We start from the raw sequence: 11,726 nt of genomic DNA, 5'->3' as shown, positions 1-11,726 counted from the left end.
GATGTTAACTGAGGATCTCCTATGTGCCAGGTGTTAAGCACTGAACAACTCAGTTGAGACTGGAGTCCTACCACTTAGTAGCTGTGTGGTCTTGGGCTGCTCACATCCCCTCTCTGAGCCTCGGATTGCTCAGAGAGAATAAGACAGCATCCACTGCACCGGGTTGGGTGAGGGGCAGACGGGTTCATGAATGCGCGTAACAGAGCCTGGCAGACCTTAAATACTCCTGGAGGGACTCCGTCTTATGAATCTGGAGAGGCAAATTGAAGTTGCACAAGCAAAGAAGAGTGATAGGTAACCAGACAAACTCCAGGGGGCTAAGGAAGGACATGGCAGGGAAGCAAGGCAGAGGGAGGCAGGGCTGGAGGAGGGACCTGCATGGTCAAAGGCTGGGAGACAGGCACAGAGGGACGCGCCGTCCCAGGACAGGGGACTATTGACAGCGGACGCAGGTGGGGACAGACAACTTCAAGGCTTATGTTCCAGAAGGAGAAAGAGAGGAGATGAGTTCAAATGAGGCTGAAAATACAGGGTGAAGGGTGTGAGAGCGGGCCCCATCGCTGAATTAACCCAGGCCACAGGTTTCTTTACAGACCTTTGCAGGTGCGAGTCATGTCTCAGGCTGCGAAGCCTGCGGGGACAGCGGTGGCGAACCCAGGGCCTGACGGAAAGGGGAAGGGGACCCCGCCTGCAGGACCCGCCTCAGGCACCAGCCCTGCCCTGGCCCCAGCGTCGCTGCCCCTGCCCACTGCCAAGGTGGGGGAGCTGCCTCCCGTGAGCTACCGGGTAAGGAGGGCCTGTGAGGTTGGGTTCCACCCCTCGCTTCCTCTGCCCTCTCTCTTCCTCTCCTTTCTCTCCCTCCCCTCCCCCCTCTCCTTCCTCCTCCTCTTCATCCTCCCCTCCTCCCTCCCCGCTCCCCTTCCTCCCTCTCCCCTGCCCCTCTCTGACCTGCACAAGCATATGCTTAGAGTTTGTGGAAAGCAACAAGCAGGAGGGAAGAAAGAGGGCTGGCTTAGCAGCAGGAGCCACCGGGCCCAGGAGCCTCTCTGGGGCAGCAGGCTGGCTGCAGACCCTGCTGACAATTGTCCCACCGTAGGTCAGCCTCTCAGTCAGACTGAATGTGCCCTGGAGAGCAAGGCGTCAGGGCCGCTGGGGTCGAGTTGGGTGTGGCTCCAACCTCAGGTGCGCAGAACTGGTCCTTTCACCCTCTGTTGCACAGGCTCCCATGTGGTCCACGCGTGGCCGGCTTTTATTGTGGAGTCACTTATTTCGTCATTAATTTGTATCCCATTTTTAATAATGCAACAGACACCTGTGAACCCACCACCCATGCTAAAAGCCAGGATTTGGTAAAAACCCTCCACCTAAGTCTAAAGTGTCCCCCGCGAGCCCACACCCTCCTCCCGAATCGAGGCAACTGCCATCCTCACCCTGTCCGTCAGCTGATGCTTGCTTTTTGATGCATCTTTATGCGTTATTCCTTTAAAAGTTGATATTTGTGCTTTATGCGGTTTTAACCTGTGCTGTGTGTAATCGTGCTGGGTTTTTCTCTTTTCACTTACTATGAGATTCCCAATAGTCATCCACATTGTTGTGCATTGCTGAAGACTGTTCGTTTTGGCCGCTGTATGTTTCGGGGTGTGAGCGTCACTCCTGAGGACATGTGGGCAGTTGCTAGCTTCGCTGTCACGAACAGCGTGGCCAGATGCTCTCACCCCGGGACACACGCGCAGGAGTTCCTCTAGGACAGACAAGTATAGGAGTGGAAGGGCTGGATCAAGGATATGTGAACCCCTTCCTCTTACAGCTGGGGAAACTGAGGCTCAGAGAAGAAAGGCACTTGCCTCGATTCAAGTGAATGGCCAGGCTGGGCTCCCCTACGTTGTGGCGGGTAGACCGGCAAGTGGTAGACCGGCAAGTGTTTCTTGAGCATCAGCTCTGTGGCGGGTGCTGGGGCTGGAGATGCAGAAAGGGATCAACCCAACGCCCTGCCTTGGAGGAGCCCTTGGTCTTTGGAGGAGGGGGTGAGTAAAGGGAGGAGGGTTGCACAGAGAGAGACCCAGAAGCAAAGCGGCAGTGTCTGTGTTCCTTGTGCTGCTAATGGGGTGAGCACAGTTGCGGGGGGACTCCACCAAGCCCACACGGGGAGAAGGCATCAGGGAAGGCTTCTTGGAGGAAGTGACATCTGCCCCTAGAACAGGACAGGGAACGGGAGCTCCAGGGTGGGGGTATGTGGTGGAGAGGGTATCCTGGGCACCAGAAGAGCACAGATACAGGCCTGGAAGGGAGATCCATCAGTTCCTAAGGAGGATACAGATGGAAGCTCAGAAGCGGAAGGAAGGGAGGACAGGATGGTCCCACAGCCCTCGGCTCACGGCACGCTCTCATGTGACGTGTGCAGCCCTGCTCGTGTTTCTCTAGGTGCTTCAGGAATATCTGACCTGGAGCCTCCTCAGGATGGAGGGCCTCCCCGGCTCACTCTGTCCCCTCCACATGGGGGCTTCTCTCCCGCAGCTGGTGGTCTACGAGCAGGAGAACTTCCAGGGCCGCTGTGTGGAGTTCTCCGGGGAGTGCCTGAACCTGGTGGACCGCGGCTTCGACCGAGTGCGCAGCCTCATCGTCACCTCGGGGCCGTGAGTATCCGGCGAGGGAAGAGGGAGCCCTCCTGTCGCCGTAGCAAAATAATAATAATAAAACGGTAGCAGCTGCCGCTTACCCAGTGCCTGCCCCTGTGCTGGCAGAGCCATGTATATTATCTCCAGTCCTCAATTTAAACCCTAGAGGGAGGTGTTATTCTCTTTGCCATTGTACAGACGAGGAAACTGAGGCTCAGAGAGCTGATTTGATTTGCACAAGGCCCCACTGACAGTAAGACTCTGGGCTCCAGAGAAATGCTGCTTCTACTATAGAAGGAGCCCTGACCCATCACGAGGGCAGGGAGACCAGAGAGCCAAGTGTCCACCACTGGTCCCCTCTCCCGGGCGGCAAGCAGTCCAAGAGTAATAGTAAGCATCGCTGAGCACCCAGTAGTGCCAGGCACTCACTGAGGGCTTTACCTGCCTGATCGCCGTGTGAGGGAGGGGCTATTCTTACCCCCATTTGGCAGATGGGGAAACTGAGCCTCAGCGGGGTTTGATCCCTTGGCCAAAGTCACCTAGTGGTAAGTGACAGAGCCTGGATCCAGCTCAGGTTGATCAATTTCATCCACATGCTTTTGTCACCCTGCGCCATGGCCTGCCCCTGACTCTCTGGGCTTCTCTGGGCTTAGTGACCCCCATATAAGCAGGAATCAATGTCCCTTGTTCATAGTGGCTGCACCAGCGCCAGCCCCTGTGGGCTGAGGTCAGGGCGCTGAGGTCAAGACCCACGTGGCCACCTTGCCTCTAGTCCCTCTAGCCCAAAATGCCCCCAGGAGTGCGGTCAGCCTGGATGCCCAGCATCCTGGGGCTCTTTGCAATACAAAGAGCAGGGGTGGGTTTTGAGGTCAGACAGGCCTGGGTTCGGGTCCCAATCTCCTGTTTGCTTTGCTCAGTCTCTGAGCCTCAGTTTCCTCATCTCTGAAATGGGAGAGTAATAGTCCCCGCTACCCTCCACTGGATTATCCTGAGGCCTGGCACTTTTGGGTGCCCAAACATGGCAGGTGACAGTGATATGATTATTTCCCTCCCCAGTGCCCTGTGAGTTTAGCCAAGTCACCCTGGTCCAGGGTAGGTGGGCGGTGGGAGTGGGGGGCGTGCTTCTGCCTCCTGCACCTACCCCCACCCCCAGTGTGGTCAACACAGCCTCGGCCCCGCCCTCAGCCCCAGAGCCCAGCTGGGAACACAAGCTGCCGGATGTGGCCAGTTTGGGTTTTCAGGCTTTTTTTGGTTTCCAGTGACTCAAACCCAGAATATTTCTCCCCAAACAAAGATGCAGCTGATGTTTGGTGTATGCTTTGGGGCTGCGCCCAATGAGGAGAGCAAAGAGCCTGTGGTCCAGGCCTTGGGTCTGTGTCAGGACCAGCAGGGCTGTGGGAAAAACAGCGGTGGAGAAAAAGATGGCAAGGCTGAAGTAGGCAGGGAAGGGGAGGAGAGGGGTGTCCCCAGCACAGGGACAGGGAGGGGAGGCATGCCTTGAACCCTAGGAGACTTCAACCTGACACAAGACACCATCGTGTGACCTTAGATGGGTGACTTAACCTCTCTGAGCCTCATTTTCCATATGATTTCTGTCCTGCCTCTCTCCTTGCTCATAAGGCTCAAAGGAGCCATAGGAGAAGAGAAAAGGCACTGAAATAAATATTTAAATTTCCTCACTCACGTAACGGGTCCTCAATGGGCATCATGACTCCTGAGGAAGACAGGGAGTTTTTGGGAGGGTGGGCAAAGTGGTAAGACTGCAGCAGTGTCCGTCCTTCCATAAGCTCAGACCTCCAGCGGCTTCCCTCTCTCTTTAATCACAAATGATATTATTTGTTGTGCTTTCTCTGTGCTGGACTTGTTCCGTGCATCCCTCTCTGAGACCCTCACAACCTCCTGACAAGGGAGATGCACTCATCTCTTGTCTTTTACTGAGGCTTAATGAGCTTAGGCGACTTGCCCAAAGTCACACAGCAAAGAAATGATAAGCCTGGATTAGAACTCAGATCTGTCCATTTCCAGAGTCTATGCTCTTAACTCCTGCATGTACCATCTTCCAAGGCTCTCTTGCCACTCATCCATCTACTCATCCATCCTTTCATTATCCATCTACTTACTCATTCATTTATCCATCCATCTATAGATAGTCCATCCATCCATCTATCCATTCATTCTCCAATTTATTCATACATCTGCTTACCCCTCCCTCCATCCATCCATTCTCCATCATCTATCCATCAGTACATCCATCCGTAGATCCATCTATCCAGCCGGGCATCTGTCCATCTATCCATCTACCCACCTACCCATCCACCTATCCATCCATCCATCCACCCACCCATCCATCCATCCATCCATCCATCCATCCATCCATCCATCCTTTTCTTATCTGCTCCAGACCGGGTAGGGTTGAAGTTGATTCAACTCTATTCTGGGAGAATAACTCTGCATCTTCAATTCTGGCCCTCCAGTGTGGGTTGGCTCATCCCTCAGACAAGGACCTGAGGCCCTGGGACACAGTCTGTTTCAGTCCATAGTGGCAGCCCTTACCCCCACCCTCACCCCATCTCCTTCAGGGTAGAGGAAGGTCCCAGCAGCCCCCAGGGAGACGATACTAACGTCAGTGTCCCCTCAGCCCTTTCCTGTTCCCTGAGAATTCCTGAACGCATATAGAGCAAAGTCAAGGGGTCCCTGACTCTCAGCCTTCTCACCTACGAAATGGGGATCAGCCAATCTCCCCCAGAATCCCTGGTCCCTCTAACAAAAGCTTGCTTCCCATCCTTAATCAGGCTGCCCTGGGAAAGCCAGGAAAAGCCCGCATTGACTTCAACCGTGTAATTCATCCTTGTGGAGGACTGACCGCCTTCACATGCACGATGGCATCTAATTCTCCTAGGTGTCTGAGAAGTGGCCATTCTTATCACACCCCCAGCCCCGCCCCGCCTCCCGCACTGGTTCCTGAGTGTCTTCTGTCTGCCAGGCCAGGCTTCACCCAATGTGTGATTTCGAGCACCTGCATCTATTTTTCCCTTAGCTCTGTATCTCCAGGCCTATTATTTTGCTTAATGTATTTCACTTAAAATGACCTTTTTTTAACACAAACATATATATTTTTAAAGAACCTTCGCATCACCTTTACAGTGGAAAGCTAGTCCTCCTTGCTGTAAGTACAAGAGAGCCATAAAAAGTTCACGCAATGAGCACAAAGCAGGGCTATTGAGCTGTTGCTCAAGTCTCTGGGCTAGTGGCCTGTTCTTCTTTTGTTTCCAAAGGAGATTAGGAAGTGTTAAAGGCATGTTCGCATCCAACAGAGACTTTCTCCCACCTGTAAGCAGGCTTCAAAGAAAAAATCTTCTTATGTGTCCCTTTACCCCAGGTCCTTGTCGTACTTAAATCACGTGTGAATCCTGCATATGAGAGGGAGACATTTTGCTCACATAATTACACACCTTGTCTCATTTAATCCTTCACCAACTCCAAGAAAAGAGGCCTATTAGATGAGGAAACTGAAGCTCAGAGAGGTGAAGCCACTTGCCTACCATCACACAGGCTGTAAGTGGCAGAGCCTAGGATCCAACACAGTGGCCTCAGGGCCGCCTCCCACGGGGGAGCTAAGAAGGTGAGTAGGGGAGAAGAAACTTCTGCTGAGGATTTCTCTGCTTTCTGCCTTTGTCCCTCCTGGCACCCCGCCCCTCCCCCTCCCTCTCACACCCAGCTGGGTTGCCTTTGAGCAGTCCAACTTCCGGGGCGAGATGTTCATCCTGGAGAAGGGCCAGTACCCGCGCTGGGACACCTGGTCCAGCAGCTACCGCAGCGACCGACTCCTGTCCTTCCGGCCCGTGAAGATGGTGAGTGGCTCCTGGACCAGACCTGGGGGGTGAGTGGGGAGGGCAGGGGCAAGTCTGGGGCCGACACCAACCAAGGCCATGGGAGTGAGCAAGGGGAAGAAGGAAGAAAGGATGCACAGGGGGGTGCAGTGATCACTGGGTTTTCCCAGGGCAGTGAGCTCTTGCGCTTATCGATTCATAAGGAGACCCTAACACACGCATGGCGTGCCCAGCCCTGCTGGGAGCCCTGGGCAAGTGGAAAACATGAAACCCATTTTTTTCCTTCCCAGCTGCTATCAAGCGTGGAATCAGCATCTCAGTGGTTGGAACTAGAAACTTCAGTGTTTTCCTTGATTCTTTCTGGAAGGTTTCTAGTTCCTGGCTATATGTTAGACTCTCCCGGCGAGGTTTGAAAATCCCAGTGCCCATCCAAAACATCAAACATGCAGACTGAAGCTTGTGTGGTAGCTCAAAAAAGGGATGTTGTGGAAAGGCACTTTCAACTTCCCAACAATAAGGCAATATACTGAATTAGCCCCTTTACCATATTTAACAAAGTTAAACAGTATACCTTAAAGAAGGCTCAGAGCTAACATAGGCGGTGTTATCCCCAAGCAATTCAGTTTTTCCAGAATGGTGTTGATTATGACTCAAACCAACCACGTCTTCGCTCACCAATGTTAGTTTCCCTCATAACCAACTTTCACCTTCCATCATGGGAGTTTTCATGAAGGACTTTCGTGAATGTCCCTTTGAGGCTATGAGGTGCCAACAGCCAACTGTTTTGGCATCATCAAACTTATCTTAATGGATTATCCAACCAGATCACTCCCAATCTTTTTCTCAGAGCTTAGGGCTGAATTATCAGCCTTTATAATGGACCCTTTGTAAGAATTCATAGGTTTGTCTCTCCGTCGTTGAATGGTCTTTATATGGCAATTTATGTCAAGGGAGCTGATTTGGAAGAATGATCAGCCAGGGCGTTTCTAGCAGCTTCTAGAGCTTTGCTGTCCCCTACAGTCGGCAGTAGCCGTATATGGCTGTGGAACACTTGAATTTTGGCTAGTCTGATTGGGCATGCGCTGTAAGTGTAACACACACACACCAGGTTCTGAATACATAGTAAAAAAGAAAAATAAGGATGTAAACTAGCTCATCAATATTGTTATAATGGTTACATATTAAAATTATACTATTTTGGACATATTTACATAAATAAACTATATTAATAGGAAAAAAACCCCAATGCCCAGACCCTCCCCAGACCAATTAGATCTGGGGCTGGGGCGCAGACACAGATGTCTTTTCCACGCCCCAGGTAATCCCAGTGCAGCCAGGGCTGAGAGCCACCCGTCTAGCCCCTCGTCTCTACCTCTGCCCCATCCTGGTGTGGACCACTATCATCTGTTCCCTGGGCACCTCCAACTCCCTCCCCACTGGGTCCCTGACTCCTTTCCAGCCCTGCCTCCTGGGAAGTTAGAGGAATCGCTATCCTGCCCATCTTCTACTTATAGTCATGCGTCTGACCACACTCAGCTGACACGTTTCTATCAGGCTCTGTTGTAGGCTCTGGGTCATAGCTCTGCACGGGGCAGCAAACGTCCCTGCCCTCGTGGGAGGCAGCTATTGAAAACTTAATCATGGAAATCAGTCTATATTCACAAACCATCGTGGTACGTGCCACATGGGGCCGTGCAGAGTGCTGGGAAAGCCAGAGGGGGCTCCGATGTTGGGGAGGAGTGGGGGAGCGGTCGGAGGGTGGTCATGGAAGACAGCTGCCGAAGGATGGGAACGGAGTCAGCCACGTGAACAGCCTTAGTGGGAAGAGTGAGTGCAGCATTCCTGAAGTGAGGATGGGCTGGGCGTGACCCAGAAACCTGAGAGCAGCCGGTGTGGCTGCGGCAGAGGGAGTGGAGGGGAAAGGGGTACAAAATGGGACAGGAGGAATGAAATGCGTCTCTGGAAGATTCTGCCCCTCGCTGGCTGTGTGACTGATCAAGAACCTTGACCTCTCTGAGTCTCTGCGTCCCTGACCATAATAAAGAAAATAGTGAATAAATTTGGGTTTTGGGGGCACTTGGTGTGTGCCAGGCATCCAGGCATCGTGCTAAGTGCTCTCTGTGGATTAGCTCATTTAATCCCCACGGCGACTCCGTGGAATAGAAGCTGATATCCTCTTTTCACAGATGAGGAGGGCCCTTCCAGGCTGGACGATGGCAATTCCGGGGAGTCCCACAGTAGCCTGGTCAGATTCAGCCTTCTCTCTCCACACCCAGGAGGCCCCGCTGAGTGACTTCTCTTTGCCCCTTTCATGTTCACATGCCTGATCTAGTCTCTCCTTCCCCAGGATGCCCAGGAGCACAAGATCTGCCTGTTTGAAGGCGCCAACTTCAAGGGCAACACCATGGAGATCCAAGAGGACGACGTGCCCAGCCTCTGGGTGTACGGCTTCTCTGACCGCGTGGGCAGCGTGAGGGTCTCCAGCGGAACGTAAGCATCCGTCCTGCCAGGCCCTTGGCTCCTGCCTCAAGCACAGACAAGCTTGAGGCCGTCCCCTTTCAGGATACGGCATCAGGCACATGGGAAAGGCCACAGCCCCTCCCAAATTCCCCCAGTGTTTGTGCCTGGGATCCCTGCAACGGAGCGTTATTCCTCTGAGGAGTGGAGTCATACTCTGATGAATTACATGTCGCTGTAAACAAACCTGGCAACTGGTTCTAAAAAGCTGGAAGAAGGAGAGAATAGGGGTTTCTAAACCCAGGTTGGGACTGGAGACATAATTAAGTAGGCGGGGCTGAGCGGATGTGAGGAGATGAGTCTGACTGTCTGGAGAATGAGAACATTCAGGGAAATCCGGAGCCTCTGGGGAAATGAGCAGAGTGAGGTCTGAGAGGCGAGACTGTGTAATGAAAGGGCCTTGACACTGTCGTGATGGCTGTGGGAGCCGGGTGAGCCCCTCTCTGCGTCTCAGTGTTGCCGTCCATCCAATAGGCACATCACACTCTGATCTAAAAGGCCATTTTTGCTCTGAATGCTCAGGATTTGAAGGTTTCAAAACAGAGTCCCATGACCCCATGTCCATGAGAACACAGGAAGGGCTGGATGCCCAGCGGAGGTCACATGATCCATCCCTCTGCATCCAACAACCAGGCCCGACACCCCTGGTCTCCTCGAGGCAAGGGTATGGCTGCTGCCTCTCCCCTGGACTTTTTCTGAGCTCCCGTAACACCGTCAGGGCCCTGGCCTTTTTCTGGCTCCTCTGCCCTCCCCTGACACCCGTGTCCCAGCATTCAAGCTGTCTGAGATTCACTGAGAATGGCCTGGGAGCCTGACTGTGGTGGGCACACCGGGAGAGGCAGAGGTGGAGAAGGCTCAGTTCCTGCCTTCATGGGGCTTACTCGGCCCAGCAGAGAGAGCGAAGTATACCTGTGAGATGATATCGGTAAGAGATGGTCCACGCAGGAGGTCAGAGGAGGGAGGAAGGTTTCTGGGAGCTGGGTGCGTGGCCTGGTGTGGAGGGCAGCCCAGAGGTTTACTGAGGAGGCTGGAACTTAAACCAGAAGTTCAAAGATGGGCAGGGAGTCTAAGAGAGCCCTGGAAAGACCCTCTGAGCAGAGACAGCGACAGAAGTTAGAAATGAATCGTTGATAATGGCTTTTATTGAGTGCTTACTGTGAACCACACACCATGCTAGCCCCTTACAGTGAGTAGTTACTAATCTTTATAACAAGCGATGAGGTAGATGGCAGAGCTGGGATGGGAACCCTGGTGTGTCCGACCCAGAATGCGTGTTCCCGACCACCACACACACATTCACTTACGTACAAAGGAAACGCTTCTTTGAAATAAGGCTCCTCCTTATCTGCCTCATTGCTAACCAGTCCCCAGGCCCTGTCCTCGCTCCTTTGATCCTGTTCTCTGAGTCCCGGTCCCCACTTTCAGCGAGATGTGTGTTAATCTCCCTGCCGTGTGCATGCAACATCCTTAGTAAGCACTTTCTGTGCATTTTCCCATCTGGCCCCTAAAGCATGCTAACCAGCCAGCCGCCATGACCATCCCCACTTTGCAGAAGAAGAAACTGAGGTCTGTTAGAGGTGTGAAGTCACTGGCCAAAGCCGGCGGGAAGCCAGCAGGAAGGGGCAAAGCCAGGACAGAGTGACCCAAGCCTGAGGCCCCACAAGTGAGGGGTGGAGGGCAGACTGCAAGGGCAGCTGGAGAACCGGCTGGTCCGGCTGGGGGTCTGGGGGCCGGGCAGCGAGGCTGGCCGTCTCCACGCTGTCCTTCTGGCTTTCCTCCCAGCTGGGTCGGCTATCAGTATCCTGGCTACCGTGGATACCAGTACCTCCTGGAGCCCGGCGAATACCGGCACTGGAACGAGTGGGGGGCCTTCCAGCCACAGATGCAGGCCGTGCGCCGCCTGCGCGACAGGCAGTGGCACCACAAGGGCAGCTTCCCCGTCCTAGCCACCACCGAGTCCCCCAAATGAGTCCACACTCCATGCCTGTCCCCCGTCCCACCCCTTCCTCAGGCTCAATTTCCCCATCTTTCGCATGCAAATAAAAGTTCCTAAAGCCAAAATGTCTCCCGGGTCTGTGAACAGATGTGTGCCTTGAGGTCCCAGATCATTGCAGGCATGTGACTTCCTGAGTCTCGATCATTATAAGAACGATTAAAACAGCAAGCACCTCCAAGTTCTTGATACCATTCTTAGTACATATTTTGGACTACTCTAGGAAGCCAGTATTATAATTATTCCCATTTAACGAGTGAGGAAATTGAGGCTCAGAGAGCGAGAGTGACTTGCCCAAGGTCACTCCAAGGTGAGTGGAGATTTGAACCCAGGCAGCCTGGCTCCAGAGCCTGCACTCTCAAAAGAGATCTGTGTTTTCAAACTCTACTCCTTCATGCACCACTCTCAAGATTTTTTTACCCTCGCTGCTTACCACCTGTTTTGTTATTTACTTAATATTTTTGTGTAAATAGACTTACTATTTCACGCTTAAATGCATTGATTTGTACATAAAACTTTATAACGCTACAGGAAGCGAAAAGTCAGCATCATATGCCATAGATAGAAAGCAATCGTATAAATAAATACAATTTACAGAAGGCCAAGTATTGAATGCTCAGCAGACACCACTGCCTGATCAAGGCTGTCAGCCTGCCTTGCTCTTTGTCAAGATGAGCGATGAGCAAGCTCTGGAGAGAGGTATGAAAGACACGTTTGCACCAAACTGGGATCTTTCTCCTTGATTGAATCAAAGAAGATGGAAAAGAGCGT

General features: G+C 52.9%; 1 protein-coding gene across 1 annotated transcript; it reads left to right on the top strand.

Annotated features, from left to right (window-relative positions):
• Positions 1-612: 612 nt before the first annotated feature.
• Positions 613-10,931, top strand: CRYBB1 (crystallin beta B1). The gene is made up of 5 exons (XM_046641456.1): positions 613-786; positions 2,515-2,633; positions 6,334-6,466; positions 8,793-8,935; positions 10,745-10,931. The coding sequence occupies exons 1-5, from the start codon at positions 613-615 to the stop codon at positions 10,929-10,931; spliced, it is 756 nt and encodes a 251-aa protein (XP_046497412.1).
• The last annotated feature ends 795 nt before the right edge of the window (positions 10,932-11,726 follow it).

Source organism: Equus quagga, chromosome 15, assembly GCF_021613505.1.
Source record: "Equus quagga isolate Etosha38 chromosome 15, UCLA_HA_Equagga_1.0, whole genome shotgun sequence".
Classification (NCBI taxonomy): domain Eukaryota; kingdom Metazoa; phylum Chordata; class Mammalia; order Perissodactyla; family Equidae; genus Equus; species Equus quagga.
This window is presented reverse-complemented; position numbering and strand designations above follow the sequence as displayed.

Coding starts and splice junctions, on each gene's coding strand:
- CRYBB1 (XM_046641456.1), top strand. CDS start 613: ATGTCTCAGGCTGCGAAGCCTGCGGGGACAGCGGTGGCGAACCCAGGG. Junction 787..2,514: donor TGCCTCCCGTGAGCTACCGG/GTAAGGAGGGCC, acceptor TCTCTCCCGCAG/CTGGTGGTCTACGAGCAGGA. Junction 8,936..10,744: donor GTGAGGGTCTCCAGCGGAAC/GTAAGCATCCGT, acceptor CTTTCCTCCCAG/CTGGGTCGGCTATCAGTATC.